The sequence below is a fragment of the Dermacentor silvarum genome, chromosome 4 (assembly GCF_013339745.2).
Source record: "Dermacentor silvarum isolate Dsil-2018 chromosome 4, BIME_Dsil_1.4, whole genome shotgun sequence".
Lineage (NCBI taxonomy): Eukaryota > Metazoa > Arthropoda > Arachnida > Ixodida > Ixodidae > Dermacentor > Dermacentor silvarum.
Window position 1 is genome coordinate 47436640 of NC_051157.2, and position 27500 is coordinate 47464139.

At 46.3% G+C, this 27500-nt stretch overlaps 1 protein-coding gene across 1 annotated transcript in view; it reads left to right on the top strand.

The window, feature by feature from the left end:
* Positions 1 to 1924: 1924 nt before the first annotated feature.
* The window catches only part of LOC119448591 (head-specific guanylate cyclase), a 42355-nt gene continuing 16779 nt past the window's right edge, over positions 1925 to 27500 (top strand). The window contains exons 1-3 of the mRNA XM_037711824.2: positions 1925 to 2303; positions 3874 to 4040; positions 17741 to 17884. Of these exons, the coding sequence (XP_037567752.1) occupies positions 1925 to 2303; positions 3874 to 4040; positions 17741 to 17884 (690 nt within the window). The remainder of the gene's footprint in view (positions 2304 to 3873; positions 4041 to 17740; positions 17885 to 27500) is intronic.

Sequence of the window (27500 nt, forward strand, 5' to 3'; positions counted from 1 at the left end):
CTATACATTACCTACATGCAGCCGAATCATCTTGATGCTTAAACTTCAGATTTAGTAGAACCCTACCAGCTTGCGTTGATGGCTCTCCAACATAATGAATGCTCCCTTGGAAAGTGGTACACATTTACACATTTTGGAGCTCTTGTACATAACCATCTGAAATAAATATTTATGCTTTAGGGTCAATACCACGCCTATAGTGCTTTTAGTCATGACGGATACGACCCAAAGCATCTAAGCGTGTTGGTGACATGTTGAAATAAATTTCGTGAACTACTTAAGGTATCAAAAATTTTGCTGGAAAATGAAAAGGCTTCTATTTCCTGCGAAAACCATTCCGGGTTGTGCTGGAGGACTTTTTATCCAGTAATGTATCACAGGACTGATTTGTGCTACTGCTGATTCTGGTGAGTATGGGAGTTTCTTTAGTTGTTGAAATATATTTTGCATCAAATATACTGGTATATAAAAAATACTGGCACATATATGCACGAGTAAATTTCTTGAAAAGGTGACATGCGTAAGCGGCTAGGAAAACATAGAAGGCTACATTTTAAGACACGTGTTATTAAAAAGGTATAACACTGATATCAGGAAATGTCTTAAATACGGTTGTTTTTAGAAGGAATACATTTTTAACGCGATAAAACTATAGTAACCTTAGTAGACGGATTGAAAATTTCTAATAAATATGCATGCGAACATTGGCGTGCGTGTTACAAACGAAAGAAGTTTCAAAGCGGTACTGTGTTTATGCGAAAATAACTTTTTGAACATTTGCTGTAAAATCATCCTTTTTTACCACTTATCCGCGACTGAACCTGGAATCCAGAGGTGCAGTGTGTTTGTTTCACAAGGAAACTTTCCACTAAACTAAACTAAAACTAAACTAAAGTAAACTTTCCACTTCTGAGAACAATACGTTATCAAAGACAAAATTTAGTTTCTTTCATGGATGTCATGCTTCGAAAACTTTTGCGGTTGCGAGTATGTAAAGGAAATGTCATAATTTGCATGCTTTGTGAACACGGCTAACTTACTTGTGCACGTAACCGAAGCAGCTGTCACGAAATGATACATGAGAGTATTTGGATATTTAAAATAGAGGTACTTGGATGTGCGGTAACATAGGGCAAGGTATGGGAAACTACGGACGTAACGAGAAATTATGTAGTTTGAATTTACACAGAGCCAAGTGAAGATCGTTTCCTCCTCCTTTAGCTTTTTGCTGATAATTTTTGTAGATAATTCTTGCCGGCCTGAATCTGGCAGTTTGTGAAGTGCCAAAAATAGATTTGAAACCATGCTTGTGTGCCCGCCCTCCGAAAAATGATAAATAGCTGAAGCTTAACGGCCCCTAGAGAAAATGACCTCATGATCGCATTTAGCCAGAGTCGTTATCGTATTTAGCTCCATAAAAGCTTTAATGCAAGCCTTCATCCTATCAGTGCTATGATTTGAACGGAGAACGGAAAACCTATAATTTTTTTCATTAGCCAGAAACACATCCAGCCGTTATGACGTTCGTCGTTTTATTGCCGCTATAGACTTGAGATGCTATTGTCTCTGGATGTGAGAAAATCAGTCCTTTATTAAGGTTTGCCTTTGGCCTGAATGAAATAAAACCACGATTACATAACTTTAGCCAGCACTTCTCAAGCTGCCAGGTCCAGGTAACCAAGGAATCGATATGAAAGTATCAGCCCATTGCACAAAGAGCAGAAAATAATCTTCACATTACCGTGTCAATTCAACATCCATCACTTCTATGCCATTTTGTTTCATTTAGAATTTTTAAAAGATTTTTTCGCCTCACCTGTGAGCCTATTTTACTCCTCATATTTTTTTTCTAGTTTGCGTTTAGACAAGTGTACCATCACGAAGGTTTTCAGGTTGTTTATTGTAAAATTGATTGAATGAATCAATGGGCTTTCTTCACGCGGCTTCGTCGCCTGACCGGTGCCTTCTGTCTCGCTCCCAGGGCATGGAGGTCAAGGGCCAGATGGTCCACTGTCCGGAGTCCCGCGCGCTGCTCTTCCTGGGCTCGCCCGTGGTGGACGGCGGCCTGTCGGCCATGCTGCGCCGCGGCCTCTACATCTCGGACGTGCCAGTGCACGACGCCACGCGCGACATCCTCCTCGTGGAGGAGCAGAGCCGCGCCCAGGACGGCCTCAAGCGGCGCATGGACAAGATACGCGCCTCCATCCAGGAGGCTAACCTGGCCGTGGAGGAGGAGCGACAGAAGAACGTCGACCTGCTGCACCTCATCTTCCCGCCAAGGGTGGCGAGGAAACTGTGGCTCGGTGAGGTAGGCGCTTACTTTCGAATGTCACGCACCGTAGCCCGAGGGGAATGCCACCAATCTTCATGCGACGGGTAGTCACGCAAGAGAGGCTTTAGAGTTTCTTCTGCGCCACAAGTATCACAACTGGCGCTGTTCGCTATTCCTATTAGGAACGAATAAGCGATCGTTAAGGCGACACCTATTCTCGGGTGTCAGAGTATAAAATAACTTCCCTTCGAGTAAGGCCGGGTGACAGCTGTAATTGGATTGTTTAAGGAAAACAAGATGACAAGTCCTTTACAGAACAGAATATCTTGGGACCGTAGCCTCGGGCGTCTGCGACCTGCAAGGCCACAAAAGCGCTGCTGCGCTTCTTGAGGGCCACCAACTTTTATGACCACCTGGGACAGACTGAACGATGGCCGATTGTGTATGCGTGTGTGTGTGCATACAGTGAACTTTTCTTCTCTAGTTCTTCTCATATTTCACTCTCCCTCTTCCCATCTTTCATTACCTTTCCCCGTTCCCCATTGCATGGTAGCGAACCGGGTTCAGCCTGGTTAACCTCCTAGTCTTTCTCTTATCGCTACTCTTTTTCTTGCTACGCACAACAACAATAACGTATTGAAGTTTGGGATGTTCTGGCGAACCCGCCGGCCACCATCCACTAACCTGGCGCTTACATTCATCCTGCGGCGTACGTCGTTTTTTGAGGGCTGGCGGCAACAGCACTTTATCGCTTACGATAAAGCGGCGGACCGGCTATTACGCTGGCATTAAACGTAAATTTCGAAGGAGTAAGAGATTTAAGACAAACTTTATTGACATTAGCTCTTTCTCGAAAGTAAAGGTTAGTACTTGGGTGACATTTCTTGAGAAGGTACTGGGGAAGGTTATTGTTCGTAACGACTAATAACAAAGAACAAGCAAAGTGTGCGTTGCTTTTTGCCTACACTATAGCTCTCACATAACGTGTCCATCAGCCTTGATTGGCTCGTTTGCCAGTTTATGGTACTTGTCATCGTCTTATTCATCTCCTCGGTATCTGTTTTAAGAGAAGCGCTCCCTGACATGACCTTAATAGTCCCTCTGGTGTCTCCTATTATAAGTTACATGACCTACACAGTTGCTGTAAGGAGCTATGTGCATTTGGAGCAAACAGAGAAAGCACACTGAAAAATATAGAAGCCGATGAAATATATGATTGGAGATGGAATGACTATGAAAAAGCGAAAGCGACAAGCTGATGCAAAACGTTCGCGGCGTAGAAACTTATAAACCATACACAATAGCTGCCTAGTGGTGAATGCGGAGTTTGAACGTTTCTTTTTATTTCTCAATAATGGTTTCGGTTACGCATGTATTGTGTTTGATCGCATACGTATTCTTGCCAGATGCTCATCGCAACAGTGTTCTCACGGTCTTGCCTAACGCCACTTCTATTTTCTAAATAAAAGATGACCTCGCATTTTTTTCCCTCATGGCGGTAGTGTCCATGATTCTAAAATAAAATAATTAGCCCCAGAAAGCGTGTGGATTCTCACAAAACACATCTGTGTTGAGCGCCCTTTTATGGTGTTTCTGCGCAGGAGAATCAATGGAGGCGCAGCAACATGACCAGGTGACCCTGCTATTTTCGGACATCGTGGGCTTCACGGCCATCTGCTCCACGGCCACTCCTATGATGGTCATCAACATGCTCAACGCCCTATACACGCAGTTTGACCAGTTTTGTGGAGAGCTTGACGTCTACAAGGTTGGTTCTTTTGATCTCTCTCTCCCCGTTTTCTCACGTCTTGTTTATAACGTTTCGCGTTCTAATTTTGCTCCAAATTTAAACCATTCCTCGCCGGTATGTTCTTTGGGAATCGAATGGTGCATATGCGTTTCTTGCGTGTTAATTATGACTTGGCAACCACAGGGTACATATCTGCTGCCTCCGTCATTTGCGATCTTGTTTTCTCTCGTTAAGTAATTTATACACTTTCTCGGTAAGTGTTGCTTCCGGTTACGAATGCTGCTTTTCTATAGGTTTTCATGGTTGATTTGTTCTATGAGGGGGGTCTTTTAAAGGTATTATTATTATTTTTTTTTCGCACTTGAATTTAGCCGCAACGAGTGCTTACTGTCTGCCCTACGGTGCTGCCGTTGTTTCTTTTACTTGCAATCTCTTGTAGCACAGCATTTAATTTTCAACATAAAATACCCATAGCCAGTATCTAGCAGGCTTCACTTAAGCTCTTGGACATTCTCGCCAAACACTCTTCGTCACAATGGGTAAGAAACCAAAAAGGACCAAATTTTGCGTACACAGTTGGCCCGGCCCAGAGTCGCACCTTCGGCTCTTACGCTTCCGATTAGAGCGCTCCGTCGAATGGCCCGAAATCTCGTTTTTCTTTGTTGTTTATGTTTGACACGGCTTTCAAGATGTTGCATAAATAGAATAATTTAAACGAGAAGCTTTGGATTCATACAGTTATACATTCATATAAGTTTCGTTGAAGGGCGAGCATTCGGGGTCATACTACGCTCACCTCTTGCAAAGGGCGCGTTCCACACAGGAGGACGAACAAATGCCAAATTAAGCAGCGGTGAAAATGCGATGACGAAGACCACCAAAGACAAAGAGAGAGATGAGAAAATGAGGGCCTGAACAACGAATATTAGAAGGAATCGACCTGGTTAGGCTTTGAGGCCAACAGCAAAAAATGTGTCGGTTAGGGTACGTTTGTGCTTGGGAACCGGTGAAAGTGCGTGTAACACGTGTGTCTGCGGGGTGAACAGTTTTCCCCAAAACTCGAACGGGACACCTAAATGGACTCGCCGAATATCGGTGGACATGATGTAGAAGCAAACGGAAACTATGATAGTCGGTATGCTGATTTCATTAGCAGCACGTTATTCTGTATAGAAAAGAAAAAGTGGGCAATTAGGGTGATTTTTTTTTCAGCAGGAGACGTTTCATTTCTCTATTGTCAACAAGCGTTGCCCAGAGCTGCTCAGAAAAAAAAAATGTTTGACTACATTTTGTACGCCTGGTGCTGAGTAGTTAAATTCCAGCGTTCTTTTGGCTACATCACCCGAAAATCGGCTGTATAGGAAGCTTTCTTTGTCGTTCTTGCTTTAGAATGTAGTGCGTTGTTTACACTCCAGTTAAGCAAGGTGGCGTATGCTCTACCTACTCCGTGGAAGCTCACTTACTAGTGGTTTGTAGCCACACCGTAATTTCGGCTGAGCTTCGTCCTGAATGCAGCCGTGCTGAAAGTGACACGCAGGAAGCTGTTGAATATGGCACGCTGTTGCGATAGTTGCCCCAGTATGGGCGCAACATACGTTTTATTCAGGCACGGGTCAACCTTTTTTGGGAGAGTAAAGTCCTGGCCGCCAAGAGTCAGCCAACGTCGACAGTAGTCACAACAGACACCTGCTTGCGAGAACGCTTCTTCGTTTTACGCTGTCTACGTGCCGCAGTGCATTCGAGTTCGAGGCTTTATGTTCTTTCTACTTATCTCTTTTCTTTGTCTCTCTACCTCTTTTCTCCCATATTGGGTAGTAAACATGTCCGAATTCTGAATACCGTCGATGCCTTTCCAACCTCGCTTTTCTCTTTCTAGCAGTCGCTGCGCTAAATGAGCCTCTATCTCGAGAAAAGCGAAAGGGAATTTTTCTTTTTAATTGCGATTTTCTTTCAGCGACGTGACGTGTAATTCTTTGCTTTAAAAAAGGGCTTAAATATATGTCTTAAATTATAGCCTAAGTACCCTACGAGCAAGTCTGAAAAATTCAATCCAGCTATGTTTCTATGTTGAACATTCTATACTTTTGCATAGTTTCGAAACCGAATCACTTCTTCGAGTACCCGAAAGAAAAAGAAACGCCAATGGTGCATTCTTATTACGCTCTGTTGTCTGAAAAAAAAATTAAATCACACAAAAATGAAGAAAAAGCTAATCCGCTCACCAAGAGTGGCGTAAGCACTTCTCGCCCTTCGCCGTATAATAACCTGCTGGCTTTCCATAATACAACTGGAATAAAAAATCTCGGCACTGCGCGATCGCAAGCGACGCCACGAAAACGGAAGGCCGCTGCGTGCCCTGAATCCCAAAGCGCACAACGCACGTGCATGCATACGGCGAGCGTCACGCGCGTGCGGGCACCGCGCCTGCTGCCACTCGGTGGCGCTCGTTTCGCGCGCCGTGCAAGTCCCCCCCCCCCCCCCCCCCCCCCCCCCCACTTGTTATGTAAGGTACGGCCGGCCCCGTCGCCTCACGTCGTAGAAACCAACGAATATTACAGGAAGAAATCAGAAAAACGAAGAAAGACTCGAGGGCGGTATATAAAACCGAAAAAACAGAGAAAAACACCAGCAACGCCATAGCGGAAAATATTCCGATAAGACGGCAGAAGAGCCTCGGGAACGTGGGACGGGAAGTCCTTCCAAAATCCGATTTGTCGTTGGGCGGGTTTACTTTCTGCGTTCTCTTATTCCGAGACGTAGGGATTTTGTGGAAGAAAAAAAAAAACTAAAGCAAGGAAGAGGGACAGTGGTGGTTATGTTCGTCTTTGTGTGTTGAAGGCTGTGAACGGGTGAGAAGAGAGAGAGAGGGGGGGGAAGGTTTGGTGTAGGAAGCAAGCACCTCGATTTGCCTATCCTTGGGTTCGTTTATGTCGCCTCGCTTCCTTCGCGCGCCGTCGTCATCTGTGGTGCACCGGTTTTCTTTCGTCTCCTTCTTACACAGGCAGCCATGTGTGCTTGGAAGACGTGAATGTGGTGATGCCGAAATGCGCGCGCACTTCGAGCATTCTTTCTCGTTCTACGCGGCGGGTTCTACAGATATGGGTAAACAGAACCGAGTGACGGCGGCAGCATCCCCAGTGGTTGCACGTCCGCGCCAGCTGTCTCACAGCCTTCGCGCTTCGCGAGAAGCTCCTGCTGTTATGGCGCGGCAGACGCGCGCTGGAGAGACAGTTCTGTCTTGAGCGAAGACTTATACTGCGCTCTGCCCAAGTTGAGAAACTCTTTTGGTTGAAAGACGCCAATGAATGAGAAGAACGCGGACGCCATGCAAGAAACCTACTAAAAACGAAAGTGACTAGACAGCGCTGCGCAGCTTTTGAGCTGCTTAGTGAACCGTATCAGCGCATGCCACACGCAGAGCAGGGATATGCATGACACTGGTTACTTATTCGTACTGAGCTTACGTAATGATACAGCTCACTCAGTGTGTGGATATGTGTTCGAATGTTTACTGGAAAACCAGCTTGCCTTAAAGCATATTTATTGCGACACCTCACGTCGTGTACAAGTCGTGCACAAGTCGTGAAATGTTGTACTCTTATGGCGAAATGAAGAGAATAAAACGATTGTGTACTTAGCTTTCGGCGCACGTTAAGGAACCCCCGACAGTCAAAATCATTCTTGAGTCATCCACTACGGCGTCTCTAATAGCCACGAAGTTGCTTTGGTAGGTTAAACTCCACGAATAAATAAAGAAAGAAAACTGTGGCTCCAATCCACGCTGTGAAGCGGGTTGGACAGTGAAACTGTACACGACACCCACAACGATTACCCATTGTGACGTCACTTGAATTTACACGCGTGGCTCTACAAAGAGTGAAACCATAGACACTGGTTTCACGAGGGTTTTGAATGACGTCAACCCCTTTCGAAGCAGCTGCAAACTTAATCTTTACCGGAACGTGTCGGAGGGTGTTCCCATTGTTCACACGCGCCTTATCATCCATCATGTGATTTTGATGCTTGTTATGTGGTTTTTAACGCGATAGCGTTTAGGGCCCCTTCTCGCGGAAACTCCGGCGTCGGCAACCGGCGTGTGATCGCGGGTGGTGGGGAAACTTATCCAACCACATCCACCGCACAGGCCCTCCACGTGGTGCAATGTTTTGGTGAACAAAAATTGAAATTCTCACAGTGAAATCCGTCTGAAAAATGGTAAAGCACGGCTTTACCATTCGGCGTCGGATTCGCCGTCAGATTGTTTACCAATCGGCGTCGGATTGTAATTTGAATGTACGAGAAAACCTAATTCTGCTACGAGGATACTCAAACAAAAGCCACTTTTCCAGCATTTCTCCCAGACCTGCGCGCGTCGGGGCAATAGCAAACAATTAATAAAATGATAAAGAAAGTGCTAGGGCCTTCACATTTTAATATAAGACCACTTATATTGCTCCTGAAAAAAACTTATTTCCAGCAATGCATTTTAGTTTAAAAGTGAAACCGAGTTTAAGGGGATCGGTGTAAGCTTGGTCTTTCTAAGCTGGCTTTCCCATGTTCAGTGTTGCAGTGAATGAAGCCTACTTGCCGTATGCGAACGATGCGTCCCGAACGGGTCCCGATAACGCTATCGCGTTCTACTCTTAAAGGCGAAGCTTAAGCGTCCTCCAATTTTTTTTGAAAACGAGTGCTGAGCTGTATGCTGTATGTCTGATTTGAAAGGAGATATGCTGTTTGTACTCAATTTTTACCCTGACGTTTTTTGCTTACGACGACACGAAAATTTCCTTGGCTGGTAGAGTTATACAGCTTCACTGTAATAAATAAAGGATAATAATAGTGCAGTAGGCGAAGTAATATTGTTGGCGAAGGAATGATTTGCACGTGTAGTGTCCCAACAGTACACGTGAAAAGCGATGAGTAGCATAGATTGTTTGGCATTACGTTATAATTTGCACAAGATCAAAGAAAACAGGGCCGCAGAGTACGGTCTTGCAGTGGATACAAATAAAGTGAGTGAGTGAGTACGAACTTTATTTAGGTCTTGAGGAGAAAGAATTAAAGCGGGGCCAGAGGCCCCGCCAATCAATCCGGTGGCTCCACCCACGTCGGGGCCAGTAGACAGAGTCCTTCGGCGACGGCCCTGGCCCTCTGGACAACATTGTGCTGAGATACAAATAAAAAGCACCTCGTCGTTTAATAAAGTTTCAGTTATTCAGATGTATCGGCGCTATTAGAACTACAAACGTATTTGAAGAACATCCACAACATATTCACGCAGCAGTCTTAAGTGTTGAATGCTGATTCTGGATTCTCCTGGCACTATAGCAGACGAATTTCATTTCAATTCAACGTCTTATCTATACGCCGAGCGCCTCCTTCGGCGTTGCTATAGGCCTATCCTGGCCGCTCCTTAGGGGATTAGAGAAAATTTAGCATCACACCACCCTTAGGCGGATTTCGTTCGGCGTTGTTATTTTTATATCTAGGGCCTCCTTGAATTCTCGCAATCGAAACTACTTAAATGACGACTCGAAAGATCAGAGATAAGCCCGCCCTGTCGCTGACTTCCTGCATGTGCAACCAGGATGTTTTACAGCGAAGCTGTTTACCTCCAGTCTGCGCACGCATCCCCAGGGAGGGTATACTCTGGCCGGCTTATACGTCCGTATCGTGGCGTGTGGACAGGAATGGCCGAAGGCGCGAAGAGTAAAAACAAGTAAAAAATGTTCGTATTGACGTCAAATTACTCAGGGAGGTTCCTGTAAATAGAGTGAATTGATGGCGTTGAACAGAAAACTTCGTACATTTCGGTCTGGGTCGTAATCGAATTCGGGCTCCTGGGTTGCGAGACGAGCACGTTTCCTCGCCGCTACAGTGGCTCCGCGGTTCCGGCTGACTAAAGGTGTGCCTAGTGCAGTGCGTGATTGCACACACGGGACGTCGCAGCCATCTGGCTTACTAATGGTTTCACCAAACTGATTATAATGATTTTGCATTCCCACACGTAAGCAGTACTAAGTGCCTCTGACGAATTTTTTATTGTTCACATTTCGCCTGTTTGTTGATAGCTTCCGTGGTGGCGTCTTTTCCAGTCGCATTTGCAAGCGAACAGCGAGCCGCGATAATATCGCGTTTCACGGGGCGAAGTGTGCGGCAAAGCTCGGTGTCCCGGCCACGGCGGCCGCATTTAAATGGTGGCAAAATGGAGAAAACACCAGTGTACTTAGATTTAGGTGCATTTTAAAGAACCCCAGGTGGTGCAAATTAATCCGGAGTCCCCCAATACGGAGTGTCTCATAATCAGAAGGTGGTTTTCGTTCGTAAGACCCCATAATTAAAGAAAAAAAGTACGGTGTCGTCGTAGTGTGGTGCTGTATAAAAAAAAAAAATTGGCTGCGGCTTAGCTCAGCTAACCCTGGATATGCAAAGCGAAAGCTTGGTTTAGTCTGGTTAAGTCTTGGTTTCACTTGGTCAGCCGTTGATTTAGCTGTAATTATTATACTTAGGTATACACCCATCGATATAAGCCAAGTATAAATTATAAGCCGACAAGTCCAAGCGTTTTGCGAGCCGAACGGCTAGCTCTTCCTCTGTCTCCGACGCTAGCTTCGCGCGCTTGGCATTCCGGGCCCTCTCCAGTGAAGCAGTTCGCCGGGCGAAATACGTGTGTCAGTCGCCGCTTGCGGCGTGGTCAGACGCCGGTAAGACGCCGCAGGGTGGTCGGACCATAGAGAAAGAAATGCTGCCAGCTGCGGCGGTTGCTAAGCAACGGCTCAGCTTGTGGTGCTGCCACCGGCCACAGCGAAATGGCGAGAATGCGGCCAGTGTAGCTGTCGCTACAAAAAATAGGATTTCATGATGTATGCAGCCCATGTATGCAGCCCATGTATGCAGCCTAAACAGCTTCGCTGGTAATCCGTCCCAATATGAATGTTGCTGCCCCACAATTTTTTTTTTCATTAGAAAGATGCCATAATGTTCTTGCCCTTATGTCAACGGCAATCTTAAGCTATCCGTGGTGCACTTCCTTTGATCAATACACACAGTCCTGGAAAATAGGCAGCCTTCTGCGATTCAAGGCCGGCCTTACAATATATACAGTTGTTTCTCCGACATGGAACTCACGATCAACTGACCTGCGAAATCATGGAACTTATCCAACACTTGAGAGAAAACGACCATGGTACCTCTATTCAATGAATACCAGACTATGGCGGCATTATTGGTAATGATGATCCAGATAAGGCAGCTCGGACGTCAAACAAAGAAGACCGCTGTGTCCCCATTCCTCTCTCAATGACAGACGCTGCGAGACAGCTACGCATTCTAGCACGCACGCTCTCGTTAGCTTAATTGAATACCGCACATACAAGGTGCACCAGAGTGCATAGACTAAACCCTTCGCAACAACTCGGATCTCCGGCAGGACTGCACCGACGCGAAGCCTCTGTTCAGCGTCGGTTGTTGTTGGGAGTTGCCTTCACGAAAGCTTATTCAGCAGTAATTGCAATGGCTGACAGTCCTGCATCTGATGTCTGTGACTGCGAGGAGAACATTGACCACCCATTGTGCCTCTGTCCTCAATTTGAAGCACAAAGACAATCTATGTGCAACGCATTCAGGAAATTAGATGATCGTTTTCTAAGTGAACAGACTATACTAGAACATCGTACCCACCGATCATCGGTTCAGAAGGCAGTGAAGGCACTTTTGTGCTTTCTGAGAACGTCTGGCTTGTGCGAGTGCCTCTGACTCTATAGTGCTGTCCGTGCACGTCTCTCTACCGCTCTCTCTCTCTCTTCTTTTTATTCCCCTTCTCCCTTTCCCCAGCGTAAGGTAGCCAACCGGACGCCTGACTGGTCAACATCCCAACCTTTCTTTTATCTCTCTCTCGCTCTCTGTCTCTTACGATCAAGAGTAAAGCTTCAGAGTAAAGGTCCCACTGATTTGCTCATAGTTTCTGTCAAAACTTGCGTCGTCAGGCACTAAGAAGGTCATCTGGTTTGCGTCGCATTAATTAGTTTGATTTAGCTTTTTCTTTAACGCAACAAACACATCACGCCCGAGGGATCAAAAAGCGCGTTGTTTGCCGTCCAGGCGCATGAATATAAGAAAATGAAAGAGCCCTATACAGCACTTTCTTAATGAGGGATAACGAAGGGGACAAAAAAATAAAAAAATGTGACGAAAAAAAGAGAGAGAGAGAGATAAAAAGAAGGCGCAGGAAGGCAACAGCTCTAGGGATGAATTGTAATCGTGCTCGAGAAGTTCGAGCGTGCTGCGTTATTGGCATCATGCCAGGGGCATTCTCGATGGCGCGTCGAGGTGTCGGGGCGCCACGTTACGTCCATGCGCCCGTGCATCTCAAAAGCAAGAAAAAGGGGTGTCGGGGGAGGGGACAAATAATTTGTCCGGTCTGGCTGTCGTGCGCTGCCGTTGAGCAATGCAAATGACGCTGACGCCCGCGCACCGCTCATGAATAAGCCGCCCTCGCGTGCGAGTTTTTCAATTCCTCCCCCGTTTTACGAGTTATTATGTCGAAGTATCGCTGCATAAATACGAACCTAACATCCGCTGTTCAGCCACTGCCGTTTGCTTAAGATGGCTATGTATGTAACTTTGTCCAAGTATTTGTGCGTGTTTCGCTTTGATATTAGGAAGACACTGTTTCCAAGGGGTCCTTCACGACAGATGAGTGGTATGATTTGTTTTGAAGCCGGCAGACGAACCGTCGTTATCGATTGAGGTGCTCGAGCAGCTTTTTGTTCGTGGGCCCTTGGCATGACGTTCATATTTGATTTTGAGGGCAGCAGAAGAACCGCTAGCGGGGAACGCATGCCGAGCGGGAAATGCGATTATGGTAACGCTCGGCGTGCTTGACATTAAAGCTCATAAGCTTGTTTAAAGCGCACGGATTCCTCAGCTGGACAGGCATGAAGTTCGTTTTGTTTGAGTTTCCAAAGCCGGCAATAATATCAAATTTGTTCCAGCAGACTGGGCCAGCATCGCTGGTATTTCTAAAATGAAGGAAGCGAGGAAGGAAGGAAAATGTTTCCAGTCATGTGCTGAAGGGATTTCAAGTTGCTCTTTGTAAGCAGGCTGTCTTTGAGGCAGATATTTTCTACCCGTCGTTGAAGGGACAGGCGATGCATGAACCAGCTTGCTGGAAGAGCAGCCTTTTCTAGGGGACCCGGTAAGCATATTTTGCTAGCGCATATGCATGAATGCATTCCCGTCCATCGCGAGAAGTGGCACCGGGTGGTCTTTAGGTTCAGGTTGATGCAATCATTTGAACAGAGCTAGGCACTCCGTCGGCGTTGTATGTATAGCCCGGCGGTCTTTTGTGTGTCGGCCATTGCATTACGCGTCGACGTTACCGCAAGCTCCGTTCGCGGGATTTATACTAAAAAATAGTCTTATAACAGCACAGGCTGTAGAAACGCCGCAAGCAACGCTAGCGAGTGTGTCAGTTGGGATCGACTATTGCTCAACAAGCATGAGTGTTCTACAAGTGCGAATGTTACAGCCCCCATTGGGTTAGCTCGAAGCGATGAAAGGAATCACATTCGCGAAAAAAAAAAGAAGAACACCGCCACTGTTTCTTGTGATTTGTTGATTCACATTAGGTGTACACTATGCGCGGTATAGAGAGAGAGAGAGAGAGAAATAGAAGAAAGGAAAGGCAGGGAGGTTAACAAGACGCACGTCCGGTTTGCTACCCTGCACTGGGGAAAGGGGCTATAGGGATGAAAAGAGAGAGAAAGGAAATAGAGAGAGCGCAGTTTCGCGCACATTTGAAGCTTCGCACGAAGTCTACAGACGGTCGCCAAGACCTGTCGACTTGAGGTAGTGCAACAAGGCTTTCGTGGCTTTCTGTGCCATCGACGCATACGGCCATGGTCCAAGGATCTTCATTTCCGAAAATGGTCGAGAATACAGCCGGTTCAATGCTGTCCGGAGAGCTTCACGCTCGACGTCGAACTGGGGACAGAGACATAAAACATGTTCAATTGTTTCTCTGGTTCCACAAGAGTCGCACATGGGCGTATCCCCATTCCAATGCGGAACGAGTAGGCCTTTGTAAATGCCACCCCGAGCCAGAGGCGGCACAATACTGTCGCCTCAGAGCGGGAAATGTTCGATGGCACTTGAAGCTTCAAGGATGGGTCAATTTTGTGGAGATGGCACTTCGGGTTAAGAGAAGACCAATATTTGTGTGTCATAGCTTTAGCCACGATATGAAGTTTTCCTGCAGCGTCGGTCCTGGATAAGGGGATTGGGACTGGTTGGCCTTCCAGATGAGCAGACCGGGCGGCTTCGTCAGCGAGGTCATTACCAGCAATGCTGGTATGTCCCGGTATCCACTGAAATATAATTTCATGCCCTTTAGCGATAGCTTGATGGTGGTCTTCTCTTATCTCATATACCAGCTGCTGCTCATGAGTCCTGTGATAAATGGCAAAATGCAGACTCTGAAGTGCTGCCTTAGAATCACAAAATATGACCCATTTCTGAGGTGTCTCTTGCAGGAGGTATTGTACAGCAGCACGCAGGGCAGCAAGCTCTGCCGCCGTTGATGCGTGGTATATGCAAATTAAGTACTTATGTACGTACTTGCGTTATTGGCGAGAACACTACCTTTACAGTGAGTGAGTACGAACTTTGTCGAGGTCCTGAGGAGAACGAATTAAAGCGGCCCGGGCCGTCGCCGAAGGACTATGTCTACCGGCCCCGACCTGAGTGGAGCTACCTTTACAGTCACTGAGACTACCGAGGCCAACTATAATGCTTGACGCCTTTGAATAGTGTGCTGATAAGTCCACTAGTTATTCTCACGATAGTGTAAAATCTATAACAATACCTCCATCGAAAAAGGATGCAGCTAAAATGCGCTGTCGCACGTGAGTTTGACACTGTGGAACTCAACCAAATTCACGAACACTTGCCTCCATAGCTTGTGTACGCATATGCATCTGCGTATTCCACCTGGGATAACACGATCCGAACCAACGCTTCTTTAGTACCTCCTGTGGTTCAGCGTGGCAGTCGCGAACTCCTACTTATACTGCATTGGCATGACCGACACTCCTGCATGCGACAAAGTTCGGTCGGTGAGGAGACGATCAAACATGTCATCTACAACGGTTGTACGTTGCTACAGGGTGCAAAGAAAACAACTCTCGACTGCGCTATAGACAAACCGGACGGTCACGCCACGTCGGAGAAGGGAATCGCGGGACACCGGTCCAGGTTGTTCTCAGCCCAGAAGGCCTTAACCGCATTGCTCCGGTGCCTGAGCACATGGAGGTTTTGTGACAATCTTCGAGTGTTCACGTGCTGCGTCACGCTGTGCGCACACTTGTTTCCTTCTCTCTCCTCCTTCTATTATCTTTACTTTTATCGCGATTAGCATTCTTCGGAAACTTCACCCCGTTTTCTCTATCACGTCCGTGTCGAAGCTCTTTCACGCTAACTTTTGGTCACTGGGTACGCGCCACTACGTATGTGCCCGAATAGAATATTAACAACACTTGGGTCATTGACTGGTCCTCTGACACAAGGTATCTGAATATTCTCGAACAATCCCCCGGAATGGGTATGGGCTACTGAATGGGAGCCCGGACAGAGAAGAGAGACTGGAGGCAAGAAGTGAAGGAGTCGGCATGAAACGCAGCCGAGTGTGGAGGAGGAAGTGAAGTGAACAAAACGGAACCAGAGCGTGCATTGAGCGAGGAGCGTTGAGCTACACAGAAGTGAAGATATCCGTAACAGAAAACTGAAGAAGTCGGCTACATAGAAGTGAAGATTTTGTCACTAGGATGTGTCACTACGTTTCATCAATGCTAATCGCATTAACGTCGACTTGCATAGTGAGATGGATTCTGCTGGTTTCTCGACACCCATTACCCCAGCACAGGGTAGCGAACCTGTTTTACACTGGCTAAGCTTCTTGCCTTTCGTTCTGTTTTTCCACCTGCTCTTCCTCCTACTTTGAATGTTGGTTTCCGACTTAATTAAACTGAGAACTCTGCTATGATTCGGAGCACGTCTGATCGTTGGAAGGTTATAACGTATGGCCGCGCGGGTCGACGAGACGTGGCGAACGTATATATCTGCAGCTAAGCAACCAAATACTACCACGTATGTGCATTTGCGCTGCGAGTATTTCCCGTGTGTTCGCTGCACTACACGCGTATGTTTAGTGCTACAAGACAACATTCCTAAGGTGACATACGCATCCAACAGCAACAAAATCAAAGCATGGCGACGCCTTAGAAATCAGGACCTCGGAGCCTAATACTGCAGCAGGCGCCAGGGGAACGTCAATAATCATTATCATTTGGCGTATAATACTAGGTTATATCTCTCTTGCGATACGCGGGTAACTCCGGTGACGTGTGATTCACAGTTTCTAAACATCCTGATTATCACAGCAGGGATGGGCTTCTCGCACCATGTGACAAACTGAACCGCTCGTAAATACATGCTACGTTCAGAGTAGGCAAATGTTACACTGTTTTCAAGTGATCGAAGAAGTCATGGAAGCCTTGGCTTGATATCGATGGGTAAAACATGTCCAATGTATTATTTATTATGTGTATTTGTAATCCGCACTCCTATCTGTAATGCTTCGGCACTGGGAGCAAATAAATGAAAAATGAGTAAATAAAAATCGGTAGCCTCAAGAGAGCGTTTATTTCGTCATAAGCATAATCATTGTTGCAATTAAATTGTTGCAATTATTGTTGCGTAAGGTTCAGTCAAAAATACAATCGTCTGGAATAAATGTGGCGGATTCTCTCAACCTAATGATAATTTCGGGTGACAAACGCGAAGGTTTTACTTCGAGAAGGAAACAGCGCGAAAAAAACACGACAGGAAGGCAAGAAGGAGACACACACCAGCGTCGAGTATGTACCGACTAGCCCAAGCCTCTACGGTTTTACTTCGTTTTACTTCCTTCCGATTCATCTACACTTGAACTGTCACCCACATCAAAATAGACGGAGCGCGTGAGCTGAGAAAGAACCGGTTTTCGTTTCAGCGAAGCTGGACCGTCTGCAACTGACAGGTGAATTGTTGTGTCTACAGACGCGAGTGCAAAGTGAACTTCGAGGTTGTGCTCCCGGTCCTCAGCAAAATTTTTTTTAAATCTCCCTTGCAGCTTCCGAATTTCGCTGGACCTTAAAAAAAAAAGCTTGAGCTTAGCGTTTAGCAATCATTGAAGGCGATAAAATGCTCAGGCGACCAGTATTTAATCATGTTTTCGAGACTGTCCATAGAGTGGTTAGTGTCACTGCTTTTGTGGGTAACCGGCTGCTGTGGCCTCAATATCTAGCTTAGCTATTTAAGTGTTGATGAGTTTTTCGGAGACACCTACCAACACATGCTTCGAAATTTTTGGTACGGCGATGCGAGCGAGTCTGTCCTTGCTGGGAGTTCACCCACGAGCAATATAAACGGGAACATTAGAGTACTTTATAAACAACGGCTATTTATCACTAATGTCTTCAAACCTGACACGTGAATGTGCCAGTAAGCTTCGTCTCGAACACTTATGCATAATGTGCATAGCCGTAGAGGCACTGTGGCCTTTCGAATATTACACGTTGTGCAACATCTAAGCTACCCCAAACTTGTCGTTCTGCTCACGTGGCGCCGTGCGTCCCGCCCAGTGATGCTCCTAACGTGGAGCACGGACCATGTTCTCGCAGATCGAGACGGTCGGAGACGCGTATTGCGTGGCCAGTGGACTGCGCAAGCAGGTGCACACGCACGCACAACAGGCCGCCTGGATGGCGCTCAAGATGATGGCGGCCGCTGGACAGGTCCACTCACATGACGGGAAGCCTATACAGGTACGTTGGATCACTGCTGCGATAATATGTGCGGCCTCATTGCTGCCTACTGGTGACACTAAGTACAATCAATGTGGTGAAGAGCTCGGCAAAAGTTAGTCTGTTCGGGTAACATGATGAAGAAGTTGCGGTCACTGACCAAGTCAAGGTGAAAGAAAATGTGGGCAGCTTGCACTTGTGGTGCAAGGCTGGAGTAAACAACGGAGCTGGCGATCGACCTAGCTTTTCTTCCAGGTTTTACTAGGCTTGGCTAAGTTTTTTCAGGAAATGTTAAGTGCTGTTAGGCACGGTATTCTTAATCGGCTCGCCGCCGACGCGCACATTCTCGCTTGGCCGCGCGCCGCGCTTCTTCGGGTGCCTGGATCTTCTTAGGTCGTCCCATGTCAAGGCTACATGTACTCGCCACAGAGTTAACGAGAGTTCTGCCACCGTCGCGGTGGCTCCAAGCTTTATCTCCCCGGTGACGTCACTGGTCAAGCTGCGCCTCCACACTTGCCGGGTCGAAACCTGCCGAGCCGTCGCCAGAGGCGCCTGCTGCAGTCACGGACACCACGCGCGTTCGACGCAAACGGGGGGAAACGGGGAAACGTGGACGGCGTCGGCAGCAGCTCTGCACGTTGTCTCGTTAGTGCTGCTACAATTTCCTTCTCTCTCTCCCTCGCTCCCATTTTATCGTTCTCTCTCTCCCGAGTATAGCGCGCGCCGCGCGCATGCTCTCCTATCCTCTCCTTAATGTCCCATGTCAAGGCAACATGTGCATGGCACGGAGATGAGGCGAAGCACACGCCGCTCCGTGAGGTGGTTGCTAGGCAACGCGTGGTGATGTCATTGCCAGGAGCAGTTTTTGTTCGCACTACGCGGCGCGACCAAGAGCTTAAACAGCTCCGCTGTTAGAACACGCAGATATGTTTCAGAACCCGTACGCGTTCCGAAACGTCTCTGCGTGTTCTTTTTTTGTGTGTGTGTGTGTTCTTTTACATTGATTTCCAAACTTCTTTACAATGAATGTTACTTGAACCGGAGTCAGGCATGCGAACTGCTAAACATGGCTTTCGCGGCAGTCTGCCCTTCTTGTACTGAATTTATTGCCCAGAAGTAAAGGTACACGCAACTGGTGTCATGGGATTTGTAGGTGTACGGTTTCCCTGAAGTCGTAAGTTAGGGTTCATTACGCCCCTTATAGAGGTTTAACAGCTAGCAAGAGAAAAAATAAATAAAGAGAAAGATAGAGCGGGCGTAACTACAACAAATATATATTGTCCAACTGCTTGTAGAAAATTAGCAATAAAACGAAACGAGCATAACTACAGCAATGACAAGGAACGATATATGAGACGTGTGCTCGACTTGCAACTAATTGTTACTGGTGACTACCAGGTTAGCGACAACCACTGCGCTAATGGCTTTACATGTATTTTCCATGACCTGTATGTTCCCTGTCCCCGTTCTTGTTTCGATCTCTTATTTGTGTGTTATTTGTTTATTCTGAATATTGAAAACCGAATCTCCCAACAATGTATTTTGCTAAGTGTCAAGCAGCTGGACATCTGCAAGAGCAAACAGTTTATTGCTTTCCCACAACGAAACCGGCGAAGCCGCGCGAGACGCAAATTCAGCAACAGAGTCAGTGACCATGGCCCCTTAATGTTCATTGTGTCTGGAAATTTCTGGGTAGCACGTTTTCGCAAACATTGCCCGCTTGCAATTAACGGATAAAACAGACAATAAAAACACTTCCGAGGCATATTGCTTTGACTAGGTTAGGTGTTAAGGTTGTTAAAGTGTGTTCACTCTGCTTCCATAAGCATAAGCCAGTCGCTAAGCGTTGCTTTCCGCTCCGGAACGCAAGCATCGATTCCGTTCCGAGGAAGACGTCTGTCTTTTCATCCCTGTCATTGTTTCTTATCTTGCATATATATATATATATATATATATATATAACTTATTGCAGTTATATCCAAGTCCGCAGATGTTATATCCCTTCCACCCACTTGGTTTCAGCATATGTTTTATACTCGTCCGTCCTATCAAGTCATCCTGTGAGCAATGCGCGCTGGCCATTTATATTGTGCTGTTATTATTCGTATTTTAAAGTAACCCCTGAAAAAAAAAAGCATCGAGAAAAACAGCAGGGTTCGAAGTGTTTGAATTGCAAATGAGTAGTTAGAAAAGCAGGCGATTTATTCATGCTGCGAAGCCACATTGTGTCACAAAAAGGGAACAGTGTAGTAAACGCGAAGTTTCCGAAAGAAAAGTAAAGAAGAACACGCAAGCGCAGCAGAACGGCAAATGCCTGCATTAGCCCCTAACAGGAAAAGTTGGTCCAGCGTTGCGCAACGTTTCTCACAACTAGAATATTGAACGAGAAAAGCAAATATGCCTCTTAATGTAAAGCACTAGCAGAAAAAGAGAGGAGGAAAAGAGGGGAAAAAAGCAAAAAGAAATGGGGGGGGGGGGGGGGGGGGGATGCGGCGTCAACCTGCAGAGTACAACACCGCGTGCATAACCGCATGGTCATTTTTAACTCGGAAGTCTAACTTTTTCTTGATCGAAATAAAACCTAGCAATGTAGTTGGATACACCTGCAGCGTATAACAAAGTGGCATACGTATCAGTAGCAGCCAGCCCAGTGCACGTGTCATTTATCTCCCAGCGAAGGGAAGATTTGCGCCATTCCACTCCGGACGCGCAGACTGCGCTATCAAAAGCACACAACGTTTCCTTCGCGCTGCAGTTGGTCGGAAGCGCATCACGCTGATTACGACGCCGTCGCAATATAAGCCTTTAAATGGCTTCATGTTTCGGAACTCCAGCCTTTGGAACTACCGCAAAAGCTCCTCTAGTTCCATACGCGGGGCAATTACATAGATCAGAGGCTCTCCCATCTCCAACGGTTTCGTGGCTGCTATACACTGTTGAGGCGGTCGAAAGCACTGTGGTTTGAGGTTACAACGCACTCTTTTTCTCGTTTTGTGCTCAGACGCAGGCCGACTGTGAATTGTTCGCTCATTTAAATTTTTTATCGCGAAGGCGGTGCAGAAATTGTGGAAGATTGTAGTTTTTGAAACACCTGAGAAAAAAAAAAAAAGCAAGGGCATAAGTGTTTAAACAACAAAATGCAGTGCGGGACTGCGAATGTTGGCAATTGCTACTTTCGTTTAGTTGCGATAAGAAGTGAAGTAGTGATGATTCCACTTATTCTGCGAGCTAGTAAATAAAAGTGTTGTTCGTTCCTTTGTGCCCTAGGGGAAAATAAACACTCCGGTTTCCCTTATTCATTGCCGCTTTTTGTTATCGTATTGCTTTTGATTATCACCTTTTACTCGTGTTTAATATTGCTTTTGATTATCACCTTTTACTCGTGTTTAAAGCCAGCATTCTACGCTGGAATGATTAGCGGAAACGCAGCCAGCTGAGGAAGCAGACGACGACGACGACGACGAACGCGGCAGCAGTGGCACGACCGCATGCCGAGCACGAGCCACCGGTGCAAATCTGAGAGCAGCTGGTTTTTAAGCGAAGCTTTACAGGCTCACAAGTGTCGGCGGCGGTGGTGGGGGTGTCACGCTGAAAAGTGGGCCGATCCTGGTGGTAGTGCAGAAAGGGTCCAAGCTCAATGGCACATACCAGGGACAAAAATAAAGAGAGAAAGAGAGAGAGAAAGCAAGAAAGAGAGAGGGAAAGAAAGAAACAAGGAGAGAGGAAGGAAGATAGATAGACAGAGAGAAAGAGAGAGAGAGAAAGAAAGAAAATCACCACGAAGGTCAGATACACACACGACAAGCTTCGCTTACCCCCCATTTTCTCGACAGGGAAAGGGTTGGTGATCTTTTTTAGCGTTATATCGCCGGCGCAGGCTAGCGTATACAAGCTTCGCTTGAAAAAAATAAAGCGCCAGATTGAGTTGAAGCTTCTCCGCCACGACGTTAGTGCCAAGAACAACTAGTTTCCAAAATTGTTGTGCTGTATTTCATGACAATGACATCGTAAACTTTGCAACTCAGTAAAAGACAGTTGCTGGACTCTATTGTAACTCAGATGCCGAACAGTGCCGCGAAAACGGCTCCGGCTGTACACGTTAGGTTGAGGTCTTCGAAAATGATTCCCTTCATTTCAGCTAGTTCTTCACCATCGGGATTTGTTGATATTCCGTTGTTTTTGTCTTTCCGTTTCTTACTTTTTCTTTTCTCTCTCTTTTTTTTGTTACTTGATTTGCTTCTGTCTCTAACTCGTTTATTTTCGACTTTTTCAGTGGTTAAACTGAAACACCACTGAAGAGACATCCACCTGTAAAGTGCGCACCGCCGCATGCAAACTGTGCTTGAGGAAAAGCAAACTAAAGCGGAAGGAGACCTCTGATCAGAGGAATGATTTTGAAAATCACTAAGAGAGTAAAACAGAGAAGAATGAAAATGCGAAGCATACTCTAGTGAATCACCTCACGATAGTAAGCACTGGCTCGACGACAGAAAAACTGCGCAAACGGCACAGACACGTTAGCGAACGAGGTCAAAGCAAAAGTACATACAACAGGTTGCTCTTGAATACAGAAAAACGTTTGAGAGGGTAGCGCTAAAAGCACTCTCTCGTAAAAAAAAACATTATATATCTGAGGAGCATTAGAAGTATGAACCTGGGCTTGCCACTCGCTGGTTTTTACTCATTCCTTGCTTAGTTTTTAAAGTAACAGGCGAGCAAGTAGCAACTAGTTTAAATCATGTTTTTCCGTATGTATGATATTTTTTGCATGTTATCTAAACATTTGCATGTTATCTAAACTAGCCCCCAGGCACCTTCAAGCTGCATTTTGCCGCTTTTCGCCTAGGGTGACCCCAACTATTACATTGGAAATAAATCTTTTTATTTATTTATTTATTTATTTATTTATTTATTTATTTATTTATTTATTTATTTATTTATTTATTTATTTATTTATTTATTTATTTATTTATTTATTTATTTATTTATTTATTTATTTATTTATTTATTTATTGAGAACGTATGCCGCGATACACATTGCTCGCAATTTTTTCCCTCGCACCTCAAACTCAAGCATAATAGACCCTTTGAAGATTTGTCATTGCATTGAAAAGGTCACCCTTCATAGGCACTCGGTTGTGAAACAATCACATCTTCGAAGTTCTTCGAAGGAAACTGTGCAATCTTTTTTTGCATGTTCCTAGTCATTTAAGTGAATATTTTCAGCTGGAACACGCCGTGCTTCGTTTATTGGGCCTGACGCGGCGGCCTCATTTTGCTAGGGGTGAAAGGCAATAACGCTCGTGTAATTAGATTTAGGTACACGTGAAGGACCCCACGGGGTCGAAAATTCGGTCCGGAGTTACCCGCTACATCGTGTCTCGTCATCAGATTGTTGTTCTGGTATACCTAAAACCCAACAATTTAATTATGTTTTTATCGGCAGGGTCACTACGCGGCCTGACATCGTTCTATTATCTATTTCTGTATAATGTTGCATATTCCTTTATTGCTTACATAATTTTACTAGTTAATATAGTTTTTATTGTGGCTGCCGTATTTGCTTCATCTCTACTGTTGTACAGTTTGCGCTCTTGTTTGAATCTCTATACTTCGGTGTAAAACCTCCTTACGGAATGTTTCAACCAGACGCTGAAAGGTATAATAAATAAATAAATAAATAAATAAATAAATAAATAAATAAATAAATAAATAAATAAATAAATAAATAAATAAATAAATAAATAAATACTTGTTAAATGATACAATTGTTGTAATTGTTGTAATAATACAATTGTAATTGTTGTAAATGTAATTGTTAAATAAATACAGCCCATCCAACTACTACGAAAAAAGAAGAAAAATAAGAACAAGAAACGAGATTCATCTTCGTAATTGCTTTTATGTCCTTTTAATTTGTAAATCAAATTACTTTTCTTTTTTTAACGGTCATTAAGAACTGATATTGCTACAGAGTGAACCGTACAAGGATGATCACTCCGAAACAATATACGAGTATTTGCACGGACATTCACGAAACCAAGGCACGTATAATTATATTCCAGGGCTATTCTATGTCACACTTCGTCAGTGGTCAGAGAGGTTCTCTGCCCGCGTTATTACCGAGATCGGCCAACCTTGAATGGTGGATGATAAGAAATGTATGCAATCGAGGGAAATCGATATAGTGGCTCGAGTTTTGTTATATTCATGCTACGGTTTCACTTGAACCAGGACGAGCAGCATAAAAACTCACGCATGTGCAACGGGCTACATTTACTTTCGTTTATTTTTAATTTTTTTTTTCTTTGTCATCTTCGTTAAACTCTACGTATCGAGGCCTGTTTTCATTCTCGCGATACGTCAGTTGCGGAAACTGCCGCTGCTTATCGATCAAGAAACAAAGTCCCCAAATGTGCCCGCGGTACGGAGCAACTGGAAGAGCCGCCTGAACGCACTAGAAACGAGGCGTACGTGTAGGGGTGCTGACTCTCCGCGTTCGAGCGGCATCGCCTCGCGCGTGCGCAGTGTAGCCACCATTAGCATGCCCCGGTAGAGATCGCGTTCGCTTCTTTTTCTCGCGAAGTTGATCAATTATACAGAGACGGAGCGTCGATCTTCGTATTGTCTCACTCCTGCTCTTCCTTCTGCCTTTCGCCTTCGCACGTTTCCTTTCTGCCTCGGTAGCGTTACCTACACATTTCAACGGTTAGCTCCTGTGGGTGTACGTGTCTGCGCACATTTTACGCGCGTTTTGTTACGCCCCGTGTGTGCTTTCCGAGTTTTATTAGTCTCCTTTTCTTGGGGGTCGCACGCGGCGCTGAAAACGTGTGCGTGCGTCTCTCGCTTTTCCGCGAGAGTGGCTTGGTGACTGGCCTGGCCGGTGGCACCGTTATCTCTGACAACAGCGCGCTTCTATACTATGCCTCTCTCCTTGCGTGCTTGGTTCTAGCTCCACCAGAAGTGTCGCGCGAATACTTTTCTACCGGGATTTCTTCTGTTTATTTCTTTCTGAATGCCTAGTGTGCAAGTACCTACCCAGAACCTCGCCCACCCTAGAGCGCTAGTACACCTAGAACTTTCTCCTCCCCATCCGGCTGCCTCATCGTCCTTTCTTTGTTGTTTATTCACGTCGTTTCGTTTTTCGCTAGCTTCTTACGTATCTTTCTGCTCTCGAACTAGGCGTGCATACGCAACCGGGAGTGTGCCGGAACAGAGAAGGGGAACCGCTCGAGGCGGTCGCGCGTGCATGCGGCCGCTCTAGCGTGCCGGCCACTTCCATAGCCACTTCGCTCGTTCCCCTCACCTTCGCCGATCCTTTTTCCGCATAACCTCCTCAACCATCCTATTCTTCCTCTTTTCTGTGTTTTTCCCTGCTTCGTCCGCACTCCGTCGGAGCTCGGCTTCCTGTCCCTCCAAACGGCATTTCACTAGTACCGTGCAGTGTTCCGAGAACTTCGCCGGAGCCCAGCTAACCTGAGGCGAAATTCACTGTAGTTGGTGACAACCTAAAAATGTAGTCGCAAGTACACCGCCGTTCCCCACTTCTCGCAGAGAATTTGTATATGTTCTTCAACCAGTTAAGTTCGTTCATTTCCGCGACATCCCTGCGGAGACGAACCTCCTCTTTCAATATCGGTGTCTCTCGTGAACTATGTTGTGTAGCGCGGAGCCATGGAGCGCGAGTGCAGTGCGGTTTTGTAGGATGTGTCTGTGCTTAATACTTAAATAGCCTTCGAGTTTAGGCTGTTTGCGTGTCGGAAATGTTCGTGAACTTTCATGTCGTAGCTCGGAGGCTTTTGAATCGTTTTATTGCGATAGCAATTATATGGACACTCCAAAGCAGATTTATGCCGTCGGCGTCACCGTGAGGTTCCGTATGACGTCAAAGGCGATGAAATTGTCGCCGCACGCCGAACGCTGTATGTGCGAGTGAAAGGGCGCGAGGGACGCGCGCTTTCACGAGGAGTGAACGCACGGCGGAGAACAAACGCGCGTTCTGCGGCACAACGACGTTTAGCTGCGACGTTTAGCTGCGACGTTTAGCTGCGGCACAAAATGCCTATTTATATTAAAAAAATGTCACAGTTTCGGCCTAAGGGCGAAGCAATGAATGCGATAGCAGCACAGCAATGTCATACGAAGTAAGGTGAGCGCCTTTGGTAGCAATATGAATTGTAGTAAACATGAGCTGATTAAGTAAGCAGGTGTGCTGCGGCGTAAGTAGACCGACATGAAGAGAGACTCGATGACCACGAGAAGGCGCGTGTGAAACGGTGGTGTTGATGAGAAGCGCTTCCCGTGGGCAGCGCGTGCGAAGGGACACACCTGTAGTGCTGCACTGCCGATCCGGGCAGCATTGCATGTGTAGCGTGCGTTGGAAAATGTGACCCGACTATTACTAACTGAATGAACAAGCGTGGTGTGAGCGCGCACAAACAAACATGAATAGATCACACTGAATGACTGCAGACAACGACTGTCAAAACGCTGGCAGCAAGCGCATATACGCCGCAGCGGGCGAAGGTACGTGCGGTCTATCGCTTCAACGGAAACTGAGCGGCGAATGCACGGCGAATAAAGGTCAGAGCCGTGTGGAGATAAGAGACGGTGCGGACGAGCGACGAGCGCGGTTGTTGGCAGAGTAGAAGTGCGCCCCCCCCCCCCCTCCCCGCGCTCCCTCCGGCGCTGGCTTCCCGCTTCCTTGCTTGCGCGTGGGTGATTGAGTGCGTTCGCTCTCCGTGATAGCGCGCGTCCCCGCACGCTTCCGCTCGGGCATACGGCGCGCGGAGAAGATTTTATCTATAGGGAACCTCACGGCGACGGCGACGACGACGGCGACGGCGACGGCAGGAATCCGGTAGAAGTGTCCATATAATTGCTATCGCAATAAAACATTGTGAGGCGAGAAGGTGGTAAAGACTTCCGACGCTGCTCGACGAGTGTCCCGTTCTGATCTCGTGGAAAACCTCCGAGCCGCCCCCAGAGGCTCCGGCAACAGTCACCAACGCCGCGCGCGTTTTGTGCGAACGCGGGCAAAACGCCGACGGCGTCGACAACAGTTCTGTGTGTTGCCGGTGCTGCTGCATGTCCAAGTTTGTACAGCTGATAAAACTACTATCCTTACTTCGTATAGCTCTCTACAAATTTGCTATCGCAATTGATGTTTCGCCTTTCGGGTGAAACTGCGACAACTTTTTCCAAGTCACGATGCGCTCATGGCCCACCCAAACACATCTCGACACTCTACGGTTACCCTTTTTTTTTTTGAAGAAAAAGCACGCTAGAAGCCAGATCCCGTGTTAACCAAACACTTTGTAATGTAAAGCTGTTAGTTAATAAAAACAGGTGCTGCTGTCGAGTGTTGACAACTAATATGCTGCTAGCGAAGGCGCCTACCGAGGCCTAAATATTCTTACGAAGGAAAAAAAACTTTGTAAATTTGATCATGATGGTAGACTTGTCTGGTTAATGAGACGTTAGCACTGTTAAAAAGATGGACATAACAATAGAGTTTCTAAGGATTGGACAGGTTGAAATCTTCCGCCGCGGACACCATGAGTATCTCTCTAAGTGGAGCTCCTGAACTATTCCGCAGTAAATTGGGAGGCGTCAGCACTCGACATTTTCAGGTGGT